Source organism: Mauremys reevesii, linkage group 1 (assembly GCF_016161935.1).
Source record: "Mauremys reevesii isolate NIE-2019 linkage group 1, ASM1616193v1, whole genome shotgun sequence".
Classification (NCBI taxonomy): Eukaryota; Metazoa; Chordata; order Testudines; family Geoemydidae; genus Mauremys; species Mauremys reevesii.
The window spans coordinates 238,796,700-238,813,425 of NC_052623.1; the positions used below are offsets into that span (position 1 = coordinate 238,796,700).

At 40.6% G+C, this 16,726-nt stretch overlaps 3 protein-coding genes across 17 annotated transcripts in view; 1 reads left to right on the forward strand and 2 right to left on the reverse strand.

Annotated features, from left to right (window-relative positions):
- Window positions 1–2,424, forward strand: part of LOC120370180 (NADH-cytochrome b5 reductase 3) — a 42,213-nt gene extending 39,789 nt beyond the window's left edge. For 2 of the 3 annotated variants that reach the window (XM_039484479.1, XM_039484501.1), the window contains exon 9: window positions 492–2,424. In XM_039484479.1, coding sequence (XP_039340413.1) covers window positions 492–664 — 173 coding nt within the window. In that variant the 3' untranslated portion in view covers window positions 665–2,424. The remainder of the gene's footprint in view (window positions 1–491) is intronic. The other variant, XM_039484490.1, reaches the window with a different exon arrangement.
- A 5,154-nt stretch (window positions 2,425–7,578) lies between these two features.
- REP15 (RAB15 effector protein) lies at window positions 7,579–8,575 on the reverse strand. Its single transcript, XM_039520334.1, has one exon. It carries the CDS (start codon window positions 8,418–8,420, stop codon window positions 7,719–7,721), a length of 702 nt encoding a protein of 233 aa, XP_039376268.1. The 5' UTR covers window positions 8,421–8,575; the 3' UTR covers window positions 7,579–7,718.
- Window positions 8,576–14,135: 5,560 nt separating this feature from the next.
- The window catches only part of PPFIBP1 (PPFIA binding protein 1), a 169,087-nt gene continuing 166,496 nt past the window's right edge, over window positions 14,136–16,726 (reverse strand). For all 13 annotated transcript variants that reach the window (XM_039482881.1, XM_039482853.1, XM_039482892.1 and 10 more), the window contains one exon: window positions 14,136–15,516. In XM_039482881.1, coding sequence (XP_039338815.1) covers window positions 15,430–15,516 — 87 coding nt within the window. In that variant the 3' untranslated portion in view covers window positions 14,136–15,429. The remainder of the gene's footprint in view (window positions 15,517–16,726) is intronic.

Below are 16,726 nucleotides of genomic sequence, written 5' to 3' on the forward strand. Positions count from 1 at the left end.
AAGAGCATTATTGACACAAGAATTGAGGATTAAATGCGTTTGCCTCTTTGTTCTCTCATATTAGCTAACACATTCCCCTTTTTGGGGTCAGCAGTTTTGTGTGTTCAGTGCCAGCAGCAAGCTGGGGAACCCTGAATCCCTCTGTGAAAGGGTTAACACACTAAATACCTATATTCTCTTAAACAATGAATTAAGAAGGAAGGTCATGTGGTACTAAACTGTGATAGGGAAACTTGGGTTCTGTTCACAGCTCTGCCAAAAACTTCCACTTTTAGTAAATAACGTCCTCTATTTCAGTTCCCCATCTTTAATATGAGGATAATACATTTATCCTCAACACTCTTGTGTTGTATTAATTACAGTCAAGGGGCTGAATTACTCTTTTATTCTGTGTCTAAGTTCCTAGCACAGTGGAGCCCTGTTCTTGGTTGGTGTGTGTTGTTATAAATCCTGTTTAATAAAATACTTTTTTTCCCCCCCTCTCCATTCAGATTGGGATTATAGCCAGGGATTTGTGAGTCAAGACCTGCTCAGAGACCACATGCCCCCTCCTCAAGATGATGTTCTAATCCTCATGTGCGGCCCTCCTCCAATGATCCAGTATGCTTGCTTACCTAACCTTGAAAAACTGGGATACACCAAGGACATGAGATTCTCCTACTAAAGAAGATTTAGCTGTGCTGTAGTGCGGAAAGAAAGCTGATGTAAGGAAAAGCATCTAGATAACAGGGAACAAGACAAAGTATGCACACAGGTGGCTGGTGTACAGTGCTGGCAAGCTACATTTAGATTATAATCACTTAGATTTCTTAATGAGTTTGGAAGACAAGCCATCTGTTTTAGACTCAAATTTTAATTTTTACTGTTGTGCCAAATTTTGGCACACCACTAAAAACAAACAATTTAACCAGGTTGCAGGTGGGTAGTGATGTATGATGTTTCCCTTAACACATTCGTCAGAGAGACTCTGACTACAATTCAATGTCAATTTTCAGCAGCAAAGCAGAATTTTTAAGGGAATGAAGAGGTCAGTTACATTGCTTAGCATTGTAATCACAGTGGTAACTAGTTACTTCCCAACACTGTGTATATTGGATAGCATACATGGTGTGAACTATGGCCACGTATGGGAAGTACACCTTTATTTACCTTACTATTGCCAAATCTTAATTATCTCAAAGCTTTTACAGTAGGCGGGTCAACAGTGGCTGCCTCTTACCACCGTCACCTTGCAGAGGTGAAATCTGGTGGTTTACTGGTTATGACAGCGATGGTGTAAGATGTCAAACATAAATACGCCTACTAGGAACATAATTTCCAGTTGTATTTTGGACTGACCTCACTTAAAGCAGATCTTTTCCAGCTGATCACCTTCACTAGCCATTCCCCTCCCAAGGACCTGAGATTAATTCCTGAAGGCAGGGGCTTTTGAATATAGAATGTTGAAGCAGTTATTTAAAGAGCTGAAGGTGCTAGACTAGGGGGGAGGTGTTCCCTCTGTAGAAAACTGTAGATTTGACTACTTTTCAGAATTGGTCCTGCTGGGATTTCACTTGCAGATCTCTAGGTGTACTAAAATCCCACTAGCAAAAACTACTCAATTTAAAGTAGTACTCATTTAGTCTCTTTTTGTACATTTATTTCTCTAAGTTACTACCCTGCATACAGTGCTCAAGTAAAACTCCATTGAGAATTTTGCCCAAAAAGGATGTGTAGAATTGAACTTGTCTGACAGCAACTTCATCTGTCTAGCCAAATCCAAAAGTGCTGGGCTGATTGGACCTAAACTGTAGATGTTTCCATACACAATTTTTTACTTTCCAGCAATTGAGATAGAAGCTGTCCTACCGATAAGTTGTCAAAAATATAAAATCTTGTTTGAGTTGCTAAAACTGTGGGCTGAAAGATTATATTCTCTGGGCAGCAGTTGCATCTGACACTGAAAGAGTAAGTAACATTGATACTATAACCTCAGAGTAATATGTATCTTTGTAATTTGGAGGACCTCCTCTTGTGCCTATGTACAGCTTTGTATTCTGCACTTAACAGGTGGAAAAGATAATATTATTCATTCTAGGTTTCTTTACATTTAATAGCCTTGCTGCTGGGAGATTTGTCAATGTGTGCTTCTTACAGGCTGAAACTTGGGCTTCGCTAGAACTGTACTGCATCCTCCGAGTACAACTGAGGTATTCCTGCTACTAATTTAAATCTGTCTTTGGAGCAGGCAATATGTACAAGTTTAAAGTAAAGCATTGGTGTTGCTTGTATCTCTAGGGGACAAACATACCCAAAGATTTTTTTTTTATGAGCAGCTCTATAGCTGGTTAATCTCAAGCTGTTTTGTATTACTTATCATGCATATTCACTTACTGGCTTTTTCAAAATGTTTGTGCAAGAAATAAAATATTGTGCTGATTGTCATTTCATGTAAGTATTAAGTTTGCAAAGCCACATGGATAAAGAACTTGCTACCTCTTAATAAAATCCTACCATGAGTGGGAAAATGATTAATTGCAAAACAAAGTTTAAAAAGAAACAACAAACAAACCTATTCTTACCCAACTGCTTATCTGTTTCCTTAGCTAGATTCATGGAAGAATAATTTTTCTGTAATCAAAACCATATTGTATTTCCTGCCATTAGGATTTTAGTACATCATCTTTAGTAGCAGTAGAGACCCCTTCAAAATCAAAAAGGGATATTTATGTAAGAATCTTCCATACCTGCCTTAGATATGTAACATATTTGCAAATGCTGCTTTTAATAGTTATTACACTGTGAGGGGATCATAGTTCTTAGCTTAAGTATGGGGAAAATACTATCAGAGATCTGTTGGCAAATTACTACAAGGTGAGTCTCTATGCTTCTTTGAGATGTCTCCCCCTATGCATGTGCCACTACTTGCCCTCTCCCTATGATTCTGCTGTAGAGAAGGAACTGAGGAGAGGTTAGCCCTCATGGCACAGTGCTACAGAGGCTCTCCTATTAGCAGTGCATAAGATACCTAGAGTGGAGCACCCATCAGGACAAGCCTTTACTTTCCCCAGTAGGTTCTGCTTACAAGTGGTGAGGAAGTGGTCCCTTGCTTAGAAAAAGCATCCTTGAAAAAAACATGCTGTGCTTTAGCTGGGGTGGGAGGAAGGGTCCCAGCTCTAGCACAGTCCTCCCCGTAGTGGCTTTGATGTAGGCAGGCAATGCTTGTAGAAAGGAGGAAACATTGGGGTCCAGCATCCTAGCATGAACAGTGTCCAGAATGGATTAGCTTTCACCACCACCCTGTGGGTTTCTTAACCCAACATAGAGGTTACAATCACTAACAAACAGAGTTCACCCTATGATCCAGACATACTGCACCTGCCATTACTTCATAGTGGTGTTTTTTTTCCAATGATGATGTCTAAAATGCTGCTACAAATGTACACAATTCTAGACAGCACTTTATCTCGTGTAGGTCTTCTCAGCGTTCCTTTGAGTCCATTTCCTACCTCTGCTCACCAGTGTATTACAGCTAAAACGTTAGCAAATGCTTTAGAGTTAAGTCAAGGGAAAAGGAAGTGCTTTTGTGTTAGAATGATGGGGATGCCATAAAATTGCATGTTTAAAAGGAGATGGGGCTAACTTGTAGATTCACCTACATTCAGCCACCAATGGGTAACATTAAGAAGGGTTCTTTACTAAGTTAAAAAACATTAAGAACTTGTGCTATGGCCTGAGACTAATGTACTTTAATTGTATAGGGAACTGTACAACAGAATACTAGTAAATGCAATCATGTGAAAGTCAGTCATTTGCACATGCAATGTTAAATTACACTGAACTTTAAAAAAAGGGTTTTTAACCTCGAAGGACTAGTGGAGATAGAAAACCAACTTGAGCTTTGAAGTAGTCATACTTTATTAAATCCTTTCTTACCAAATACCTTGCTGTCACATCACACTTCTCTGCAAAGAGTTAATTAGCAAATACTGTAGTGAGGTCTGATTATGAAACTGCTTTGCTTTATAAAATATGTCCCAGCATACTTAACTTGGGGTAAATGAGTGTAGAGCCACAGAAATCAATGGAATTATATTGCTATATACCAGCTGAAGATCTAGCCCCTTTTCTCTAAACAAGTGAACAAAATGATGCTTTTTTTTTTAAACATTTATTGGCTAGTGCACAGTAAGGCAAAGGACTCTGCTACTCCTATTTGTGACACAAACAGTATTGCCTGTCAAAGCCATCTGCAAGTTTAATTTAAAGATACAAGAAAGTCACTGCAGGGAAAACTGAAGTTTAGGTTTCCACTCTCTGAACAAGTGCCTACAAATACCACATCAGTCTGAGAGTTAAGTTGGTCACAAATCAGAACAAAAAAGTTGAAATAGCAACAAGTTTTGTAGAATGAAAAGTTCCCAGAAGCCTAGAGAGGAGAATGGGATGTTAGTGTGTGCTATGCCTCCTACCTGTACAGGTCTCTTTGAGCACTAAGAAAGGTACACACCCAGCCTTTTGGCACATAGTAGCTCTGCTACTCACAGTGGGTCCCTGGCTTCAGCACCTGTGTTTCTCACAAGCTCCAAAGGAGCTGGATGCCCAGTTAGAGGCTTACCCTCATGGGAACTCTACAGCCAGCAGACATGTTGACAGCCTGTCACTGACCAAGACATTTTATTAGTCAATTGGAATATAAAATGGAGGGACATCAGCTTAGAAGGGTAAAGCAAAACTGCATGTGCCCGGTGCAGCACCACCTCTCTGCCCAGCCCAAAGGGCCTGGATTTCCCCCAACCTGCCCTGGTAAAACAGGATCTCATTGCAGTCCCCTCACCCTTAATTTCTTTGTCTCACACTTCAGTCATGTTCAGACCTCCTCCTCCCCCTGCAAATCTGGCTCCCATAGTTAAGGGTGTCCTGGCGTCCTGCAGTGGCCCCTCACAGGAAGCAGGTGAGAAGACATATGAGGCCCACCCTGCTGGGCAGAAACTGGTGCTGGTGGATGGGCCAACTTTACCCTGCAGGGTAGAGATGGGAAGACAGGCAGTGACAGAGACGGGAACAGGGCTAAGAGGAGGGTAAGGGGAAGTATAGGGAAAGGGAGACAAACAGGACACTCCTCCTGTTGTCTGCTTTTGTTTTCTACCCCCCCCCCCCCGGCTGCTCCCTGAGTAGTTGACAACACATTGGGAACCTCATGCCTGCTTGTACTTTCCGGCTCAATTTGTTTTATTGACCATAAAGAGCTAAGCTGGGTCAAGCAGGTAGCCCTAGCAGTCCTCCTCTAGGTACTGCTCCCCCTTCCAAGAAATTCCTCACATACAAGGTAGGTGATGATACCGAGGCCTTCTTAGAGTCTGGGGGGTTGAGAGGTCTGGTCACATTGTTCTCATGTGTCTTGTCCCTCTGGTTCAGCCTGTTGTCTTCTAGCATAGTTCCACGGTAACTCCGTTCATACCTTGGCAGTTCTTGATACACCATTCATCTCCCTCCCTCCTTTGTCCAAGGAAAGAAATTAACACAGTGTAACAATGTGAAAGGAAGCAGAGAATTAGGTCACACATACCATTCATAAAAATAATACATGAACTTCTCTTTTCCACATGGCACTTGAGGCATGAAAACTACAACTCACATGAGGTACCACAACAGCTGTGACGGACACAGGTTAATAGATTGACCTGAAACTAAACTGTTCTATTTGGCTTGACAAACTGAAATGTTCCAATTCAGGTTAACCCAACCCAACCCAAAACATTTCACTTTGATTTTTCCCAAAGGAAAACTGAAAAATTTCAGCAAAATCTAAAGTTTCTACTGAAAAATTTCAATGTTGCAAAAACAGCATTTTCTGTTGAAACAAACCATTTTGATAAAATGTTCCTGATTCACTCCATTAATAAATAAGAGTTATCAAACTAGTGGATAACTGAGGCTTTCACAGGACTTTATAAAAAATCTTTGCAAAGAACAATGAAGGGAATGGAATGTGCTATCAAGTTCAAACAAAAAGTATCCATTTTTAAGAGAGCGGTTTTATCCTCTCCACCTTACTGAACCCTCTCAATACTTAAAATACACTGAAATCTACACTAAGAACCACCTCTGTTAGACAACCCTCATCTCAAAGAACCATTTTAACATATGCAAGGTTTCTCCTAATAAGACAGCTAATTGTTGTGGATCTTGGCTGCTCACTTAAAGACAAATTTCAGTGCCCTGTTTTTTCTTCTAGTATTTTCAGTTCACTGATGGGCCTGATTCCGTGAGTCACAGAAATCTGCTAGGAATTCCAGGCTTGATTCTGAGCTCTCTTTTATACTGGTGTAAGGCAATTGACTTTAGCAGAGGTATGCCTGAGTTACATCAGGCCTTAATATCTCCATTTTCATAACCACAAAGGTTGCAAATTCAGTAAAATATGGTACAGCTCATTGATTCTCAATCATGTGTGTTTGATTTTGTTGAATAAAATTTTGACATTAAAATAGAAATTTGACTATACAACTTAAAGTAGAAAAAATATGGAAAAGGCTAGTGAAAAGGAGCTTAATATCCCAAAAGTTAAATATCCACATGTATAAAACGTAAAGTCTCTTCAAGGTGTAAGCTGGTTTAAAGTATCACCCGCAAGTAACCAAAGTCATTTAATTTGTGACCACACAGTAAATTTGTAAATTCCCTCTTATACACATAATCACTACTTGCTTTCCCTTGAAAGAAAGTATTTGGGATTATACATCCTGGAACTCACATGTTGCTAACTAGAGATTAGGCAGGGAGAAAGGTGGGAAAGGAAGAATGTGGCTGACGATGGAGCGTCACTAAATCCTAAAATGTTGAAAAGAATAAATCTCTGTAAAATAATGGTACCTCTTAAAAGCACAGAGAGAGCATATGTAATACATGGAGGATTTAACTTCAAGTACAAGACAGCGTGAAATTCTATTGTCATTGAAATCCATGGCAAAACTCCCATGTACTTCAGTCAAGCCAGGATTTCACCCCTATTTTTAGTCTTTAAAATACTCTGCAAGACAATTTTCTTTTAACCAAATAGTGATACTTTCCTTTCAATCCTACCTCCCCCCACTTTGTCTGCCTCATCTATTTAGTGATTCTGGGGGCCGGGATTTTGTCTCTTACTAGGTGTTTTCTACACGGTATGATTCCAAATTAATTTGGGACTTCTAGGCATTACAACAATACAATAATAAATGATTAACAAACTACCATTTACTAGTGAAAAGAGTGACATATAGGAAAGCTTCTTGGAATCATTCAGTATACATCCAGGCCAAAGCAGGATGAATAATGCAATAATGAAACAACTTAGATTTTACAGCCAGCATTATAAAATCATAGTATCATTGCCCTTCTCTCTCATTCCAAATAATATATATATATATATATGGTCTTTATAGCAACTTTCTGTTTAAGAAGTGCCCACACTCTCTAGGTAAATGTAGTAAACTCAACTCTTTCAAAAGACCTTCAAAGGTTTGGGTGTTGAGTATTAAAGTTCTGAAGAACAGAATATTTTTAAAATTAAGCCTCTGGAACAAACACATTTTCTGGCGTGCATATAGTGTTGATTTAAAAATTAGAGTTAGAGTTAATCATCTTGGGTCCTATAAAAATCAACTGCCTGGACTAAGTAGCTAGATGATCGAAAGACCAGTACTGGATATTCTTTGGTGATAGGCTAAACAGCCCTTTTACCATTAACCAGGAGTTTAAAGAAAGTTAATGTACACCTTGCCCACCTCCTTCAGTCCATTTTTCTTACAGAGGCAGTTTTCAAGCATCTCTTTTGTGGAGAGGAAGCTATCAGTGTTCAAGACGAACTGCCTTAGAGCATTCTTGCTTGACAGGTGATTTTTTCGTTTCTCCTTGTTGATGCTGTCTAGCATGACTCCTCTGATATCCTTAGGTTTCCCTGGCACTCCAAACATTATAAAGAGGCCCAGGCAGTCTTGTCCCACCAGCATGCAGAACTCTTCCAGCTTCTCAAACCTGCTTTTGTTTTTGAAAGGCTGGCCTGCTAACGTGGCTTCCTTGCTGGGCCCAGTTTCATCGTGGAGGAGCTCAGCCATCTGCAAAGACTGCACGGCAATCTGAAGATTGATTTGTTTGTCGGCTCCAGATAAAGTCCAGATCCAGTCAATCCCAAGCAGCAAAGACTGTTGCTTTGTCATCTTGCTGGTCATGATTCGCTCCTCCACTCCTTTTTCAATACAGAAACCGATGAAGTTAACCAAAAAGATCTCATTTAAAGTATCCATGGCTGGGCGGAATTTGCTCTGAGGATCTTCAAATCCAAGGTATTCTTTCAGCTTTTGAGATGCATGGACCACTCCTTGGCTAAACACCTCGTTTATAATGAGAATGTCAGCCTTGTTCTTCTCGTTATGTTCCTGTGATAATTTCTGGCCCATTTTCTCTGCAAAAAAGATATTCCCACATGCAGAATGCTCTGGGGTAGCTTCTTTTTCCTCTCAGTGAAAGCTGCGTAGTCACTGGGTTAAGTCATGCCTTTAAATATGCACAATGTTCACCCACTGCTTTCCAGAAAAAAGTCACACCAATAGCAGAGCTATGCTGTGCAAACGGGTCACAGTTCCGGAAAGGCAGATACACATTTTTCTGGGCGTGCTCTCATCCAGCTCAATACCAGAAACCAGCTGAACAGGTTGGATAGCTTTCACATAAATTATCAGTTCTTTGGTGTGCGTTACTCAGACTTTACACCTTTATCGTTAATTCCAGCACTAGTTGTTTAACTTAAGCCACTAAAAAGAAGCCGTTCTAGGGAGACTGGGTGGTTCATGGGAATATGGAGCCTTTCACATTGAGAACACTGGTTCAAATTCAGCTCAGGACAGTAGAGACCAAACTTCATTGCCATCTGACAGCTCTTCAGTGGGCTGTGTGAAATGAGCGGGTGGTCTCAGGTGATTTCTTAGTGGACGCTTGTCCATTTTGCAAAATTTGCTAGCAATAACTAGCACCCAGGAGAAAGGACAAGGAAAGAATGGAAGCTAAGTTATCCACTTGCCCCAGAGAAACGCCTTGCAAGTCAGGGATGGGGGCACATTGGCATGACAAAGTGGGGAAGCTCACACTGTTCCTGATTGCCTGTGTTGTCCTAGTCTTAGAATCACAGAATCTCAGGGTTGGAAGGGACCTCAGGAGGTCATCTAGTCCAACCCCCTGCTCAAAGCAGGGCCAATCCCCAACTAAATCATCCCAGCCAAGGCTGTGTCAAGCCTGACCTTAACAACCTCTAAGGAAGGAGATTCCACCACCTCCCTAGGTAACCCATTCCAGTGCTTCACCACCCTCCTAGTGAAAAAGTTTTTCCTAATATCCAACCTAAACCTCCCCCACTGCAACTTGAGACCATTACTCCTTGTTCTGTCATCTGCTCCCACTGAGAACAGTCTAGATCCATCCTCTTTGGAACCCCTTTTCAGGTAGTTGAAAGCAGCTATCAAATCCCCCCTCATTCTTCTCTTCTGCAGACTAAACAATCCCAGTTCCCTCAGCCTCTCCTCAAGTCATATGCTCCAGCCGCCTAATAATTTTTGTTGCCCTCCACTGGACTCTTTGCATTTTTTCCACATCCTTCTTGTAGTGTGGAGCCCAAAACTGGACACAGTACTCCAGATGAGGCCTTACCAATGTCGAATAGAGGGGAATGATCATGTCCCTCGATCTGCTGGCAATGCCCCTACTTATACAGCCCACTGGCAACAAGGGCACACTGTTGACTCATATCCAGCTACTCATCCATTGTAACCCCTAGGTCCTTTTCTGCAGAACCCCAGACACTAGGGCTGTTCAATACCGCACCTTTTATGAATATATAACACAGTTAATATAAACAAGCTTTTCCAGTCTTACAAAATCCATCCCCCTCCTCTCTCTTCTTGGATTCGCTAAACATGATGGTCAGATGCATGCCATCTTAATAGTATTTGCATGGATGAACCCAGGCCAGTTTTAGTTCTGCTACTTCCAAACTTCAATTCTTCAGTGAAACCACTTCCTCTGCCCAGGATCTCATCAATATTTCCAAAATTAAAATTAACACTGTCCTGTAAGAACTTTATTCCTTCTCATCTCCATTCCTTCTTTGATAGCAGTCACTGATGTGGAGATCTTCCTTCTACTCTCTGCCTTTAATCTCTCAACCATCTCATCATACTTCGCATCCTCCCACTCATTGCCCTCTGGCTGTTTTCCACCAGCCTACAGGCATGCTTGTGTCTCTTCCCTCAATCTAAAAAAAATCCTATGTCAAATGCACAGGCCTTACCAACTATTTATCTTTCTCCTCCCCCCTCTCTTGCAAATCCTTGTGCGTGTTATCTATTCTCTACTGGTTAGGCTTCTTCTCCTCCAATCTCATCCTGAGCTACTTCAGCCCCTCTCCACTCCACAAAAACTGCCCTCATGAAGGTCACTAACAACTTCTTCAGAGCTAAGATTAAGGGGCACATCTCTGCTCTTGCTCTTTTTAATCGAGTTGTAACCTTTAATATCATTGATTAATTTCTCTTCCTTTCTACATTAGTGTTTTGAAGCTCCCAGTTCTCCTTCCATGTTGGCCCCTGCTTCAGTGACCCTCACTCAATCTTCTTTCTCTCCTTATTTGTTGGCAGGCCGAACATTTCTTTTTGTGGTCTCATATCTCTCTTCTGTGCTTTCTCTTTACGGAAACAAATCTGCACCCACAGATTCAACTATTCACATCTAAGCAGATGATTCCCTCATCTTCAACTATCCCCAGTGTCCAATCTTTTATGATTAAAAGAACTAAACTGTTTAATATGCCAATCAGTAGCAGAATCAGGGGCCTGCAGAGACTCAGAAATTACAAGAGACATTTAAGAAGCCTGGAAATCAGTTCTCTTATTTGCTTGCCAACAATTTTGGGTGGCTCCTCTTCAGAGGATGTAACACAAAGCAGAGCATTTCCCTAATCTGAGGGCACGATCTTTTACTGATTTGGAAATAGAAGAGGTTTTGCTTCATTTGCTTCGAAAAGCTTTGCAGTTCCCCTTTGAAGTATTCCTCCCCATCTCTCAAGATCATATTTGTTTCAAGATTTGAAGAGATGTACATCTAAATTACACACAGAAAATATTTTTCCAATCACTGCTAGTTATGTGGTATCTGTCTCCCTAAATTTTTAGTTCTACATTGCAAGGAATAAACAAGTCCTATTATAACAAGATACACTCAAAGCTCTTTGGAAAGAAAAAAAATATTAAGATGTTTACTCCGGTCAATTTAGAAACAGGAGCTTTGTGGTTAGCTGGCATGCACAAAGATGCAGCACCTGGAGCCATTACGGCAGCGATACTCAAACGTATTTGAATGCATGCCCCTTCTTTGTGTCTATAGTAGTTTCCAGCGGGACCCCCTCCCCCGCCACAGAAGTACATAAACTGTTTTAAAAATCAACATGCAACTCTCACTAAATACAAAACCCATTAAGGCATTGATTCAAAAAGAGCCAGTGATCCATTGTAATAAGAGCAAAAGCAAAACTGCAATTGTGGTTGATGCTTACAAGTAAATGTGAACACTGTGTTGCAGCAAACAGATTAACATACAGAGGGCAAAAACTTTGTATAATGCTATGCAGATGCCCGTCAAGATACACAGCGCCAGCTGAGGACCTGATATGTCTGGAGGAATGAGCTTTTCAGAGGGGTAGCCATGTTAGTCTGTATCAGCAAAAACAACAAGGAGTCCTTGTGGCACCTTAGAGACTAACAAATTTATTTGGGCATAAGCTTTCGTGGGCTAGATGCACGGAGTGAAAAATACAGTAGGCAGGTATAGATACACAGTACATGAAAAGATGGGAGTTGCCTTACCAAGCAGGGAGTCAGTGCTAATGAGAGAATTCAGTTAAAGTAGAAGTGGGCTATTCTCAACAGAAGAATATTAAGGGAGGAAAAATCACTTTTGTAGGGTTTGTTTTGGATATGAACTCCATATACAAGGTGCCCTTCTGCTCATCATTGTAAACAAACATACAGAAAAATTTTATTTAATGTATTCTAGCTTCCAGTTGTTCATTCTCCCCCATTGCCTGAGAAAGGCTGGTCTTGCGCTTAAAGCACAGGACTGGGAATCATGGTTCTATATTCCCTGCCCTGCCACAGACTACCCATGTGACCTTGGGCAAGTCACTTAACCTATCCGTGCCTCTGTTTCCCAACTTCAAAACAGGATTTTGCGAAGCTTAACTACTGTTTGCATAGTTTGCATGAGTGCCAAAATATCATCATTTCACTTTTCACAGTGCAAATCCACTATGGCACAGTATCAAGAGATCAATGAATGGGTCAACTAACGTGGCTTCGAAAGATCATTATTGAACAACCCAGGAACAGAGTGCAGAGCTTTTTCATGACATTGTTGCCATCAAGCTGGGCTGGTTTAGGTCTTTCTCTCAGAAATTAAACATGAGACTCCTTAGGCTAGCCAGCTCTTTGATTTCTAATAGAACTTTATAAATGGATGGATGAATAAACATATAACCACTGGAATTCTGCTTGGCTTTTTTTTTTTTTTAAATGACAAGGTTATTTCCAGAAAATTAGTTTGAAAAGTATTTTAAGGTCAATTGAAACTATAAAGAAGACAGACAATTGAGATATTATTTAAAAAAATGCAGAAGCCCAGAAGTATTTGGTATTTTCCAACAGACTTTATTTGCTTTTACACAGCAATACATATTAGTTTATGTTGCCCTCTTTACACACAAAATGTAAAGTATCATCAGAAGTGTATGTTTGTTTTAACTTCCTGACTTTATTTTAGCATTTATATTACTCTCTCCATAAAATAATCAACGTTCAGATGATAGGTAGCTTGGATAGGATGGGCTTTTTCCAACCAGTAAACCACTGAAAAGAATGATTTTGAATAGACCTCTATTTACATTACATTAAAAACAAGTGAACATCTAAAGCTCTCAATAGGCTTATTGATAGGGCTGGGTGGGGGAAACAAAACAGCTTTCTGTGAATATTTGTTTCAATATTTCTGTTTATAATCCCCTTGGGATCTCTTTCTGTGAATATTTTAACTATTGTGTTCACTTCCAAGCAAGTTTGCAAACGAGTGAATTTTAAGCAACTATTGGTTCCTAAGGGCAGGGGCCCATGTCGTCTTGTGTTTGTGCAGTGCCTAGCACAACAGGACCCGGATCCCTGGTTGGGCACTACTTCAAAACAAAGAGTAATTATGCTGCAGAATATTCACAGAAAGCAAACTTCAAATTCACAAGTATTCACACTGGAGACCTTATTCCTAGTGTTACACTTAGCCAGTCAGGGAACAGACGCTTACCATGTGACCCACCTGTCCAATCAAAATAGCTCAGATATCAAATTATCACAAGAAATTGCTGATGAACAAGCTATAGACCAGTGGCTCTCAAACTGTTTTTACTGGGGACCCCTTTCACATAGCAAGCCTCTGAGTGTGACCCCCGTATACATTAAAAAACATTTATATTTAACACCATTATAAATGCTGGAGGCAAAGCGGGGTTTGGGGTGGAGGCTGACAGCTTGCAACCCCCCATGTAATAAGCTCATGACCCCCACTTTGAGAACCCCTGGTATTGACCAAGAATTATTTGCAGAAATTATTCCATCAATAATTTTGAATAATGAATAAATAATTCATTATGAATTATTTGCCTGGCTCTAGCTAGTAAGGAACGAACGGCAGAGTTCAATGTAATGCATAATGTAACTGGTTCTATTGAATTTATTGTAGTTATAAATAAATATAAACCGAGGCTGCCCATCCTTTAAAAAAACAGATTGGTAACAGCATATACGGTTATAGTGCTAAACATCAGAAAAAGTCTCAAATCCCTCCCAGCAACTTGTAGAAGCCCACGTTAAAAATCTTGATAAAATCTCTGTTGCCTTCCCAACTTCTGTAATAATACATCAGATGTACTGAAATTGCCATAAATCTAACATTGTTTAGACTGTAATAAGCAACTTGTCTAGAACAGCATCCTTCCCAATGCTTGTAACAAGAACTGATGAAAAGCATGATGAAACCCGTCTGTTAAAGCACACAACACGGTAAGGTAATTAATCTAGCTGTAGTTTTTCTTCACAAGTAATGAAGCATCATACCATTGTGCTACAATACATGCAACATTCAACATCTTAAGAATCATCATTTTAACAGACAAAGAGCTAGCATTTTTTGGTAAGAACTATCATGTTCTATAGAACGTCTGACAAAAGATTTTCACTGGCTAGTTAGAATTTTAGAAACCTGATTATTTCAAAGCAGAAAGGAGCTGTGCTTTACACAGGCATAAGTATTAGGCAACGTGTGCTTTGGTATTGGACTTATTCTTGAGGCAAAACCCTACCTTAGGTTTAATGCTGGGAAATTATACATTTCCTATATGTTTCTCTAAATAACTTTTGCAACTATACAAGCCATCCTTTTGGAATATCCTTCTCCACACTGAGCATTCCTCAATTTCAAGCTATGAATTTTCCAGAATATTTTTAAAACCATTAAAACCTTATTTTAATGTTAATAGCTGCTGCTGGAGGAAAAAAGGAAAAGAGAAATTTCAGATATTACAGATTCAGAAATGTGATGCAAGCAGATCTACATTTCACAATAGCTTCATCCCAAACCTAAAAATGTTGACCACACTTAGCAAACATTAAAAAACGAAAGGAAGCAAACAGTTCAAAGGTCAGTACGACTTTTCCAGTAACCAGCTGGTTTGCAAACTGGGATCATCCCTTTAAAAAACAATTGAACCTTTCACCACTTTATGTCACAAAATAAAACTTCTGCTTTACATGCACTTCATATAATTTTTTTATATAAAACAGTATAAAAATAAGACAGCAACAGTCAAGAGTTACCTTGAGTTTCGTGTAGGGCAGTGGGACCTGGAGGCTTACCATGGATACTAAAAGAAAGAACTGGTATTTACTTTGGACAAATCTATTAAAATAGGACACCAGTGATATCTTTTTTTCAGCTGAAAGTCACACTGAATGCGGACGCAGGTTATTTACAAGTTATATGTTTCATATTATTTTGAAACAGTACATTTCACTACATGAATAAACATAAAGAGCATTATGGTAGCAAATTGTAAATGCAATACTTTGGAATATATGTCACAGGTTTGTACATTAAATATAGTAAAAACAATTATACTACCACTCACCAGTGTCTGGTTGGTTTATCTTTTATGGCAACTTTAGAATAGGCACCTTTTCTCCTTATCCACCCAAAAATATCACTTCTAACAAACAGAAGCAAGAGCAATGTAATGTACATGATCTGCTGCCCATCACATATAACGATGATGTTCCTAGCATATAAGAAATTTAATTTTTTATTGGTATTCGGCAGTTACTGTCACACATTTGAATCTTCATCTGTTATACTGGCGCTAGGAGAGCAAGTAGCAAAGTCTTTAAACATTTCGTCTTCTTTTAACATGTGCTGCAAAGGAAACAAAGGAAGAATTAACACTGACTCTGATAAAATTAAGAACTCAGAATTGTGTAGTCTCAGGAAAATAAAATGCAATGCAACTCTAGTGAATCCTCTGTGATGAAGTCACTCGCCTCGGTCCTCTTGTCATCTCCACCCAGCATACACTGGATGCAGATGACAGTAGAGAATCATTTGCAGCTCCCTGATCCTAAAGCTGTTTTGGTCCTTGGCATAATGTAGAGCAGTCCCAAGATTGCTCTACAGTATGCCTGGCTGCCTCAGCCCATAAAAGGCCATTGACCAGTCAAGGATTGCCAGAGCATAGTGCCCACACCCTTCTTCCCCAGCAGGATTACCCCTGCACCAGTGGTGATTCAGCAGCCAGATACTGGAGGCTCTACACACACAGGGGACTCCTCCCCACCAGGGGAACCTTCAGCTGTTGTCTAGCCCCTTTGCAGTGTGGTGCAAAAAGATCAGATTTGGGTTCAGGCTGGAGCCCATGATTTTACAGAAAACTAACCCAACCCAAACCATGCATGGGACATTCTTTGTGGAGGTTCACTGTAACTAAGGCTACGATTTAGTCGTGGAGGTCACAGCAGTCAAGGATTCCATGACTTTACCGGACCTCTGTGACTTCTTTGGCTTCAGCTGTCAGCAGATGAAGCCGGAGCTGGCGGTGGGACCCCTCACGACTTCCCAGGGCCGTGTGCCCCTCCCCCTGTGGCCGGGCTATGCACTTGTGGCTGGGGTTGCAGCCAGAACTCTGTGCCCCTGCCCCGCAGCCAGCTCTGGAGTGGAGGCTGTGTGCCCCCCCCATAGCTGCGCCCCCCTGCTGTGGCTGCAAGAGCTGCACCTGTGTCCCCCCGCCCATGGCAGGGGGGCTCGGCCTGTCAGTCCCTCCCCCATGGGACTCCAGCTGTCATTCCTCCATCCCTACTTAGCCCTGCCCTCACCTCCCCCGGTTATTGTTAGTAAAGTCGCAGATAGGTCACAGCTCCTGTGAATTTTTTGTTCATTGCCCATGGCCTGTCCATGACTTTTACTAAAAATAACCATGACAAAATCTTAGCTTTAAATATAAGCAGAACTCCGATTTCCACAATAATTCTGGACTTTCAGTCTACTTAAGGATAGATGGAGTTTCACAATATAAAAACTAACTTTCACCAAGTTCTGCAATAGACTGAAACCTGCCCAAAGCAACCACCCA

What these genes read in the sequence shown, in the direction of transcription:
- REP15 (XM_039520334.1), bottom strand. Translation starts at nt 8,420, where the DNA reads ATGGGCCAGAAATTATCACAGGAACATAACGAGAAGAACAAGGCTGAC.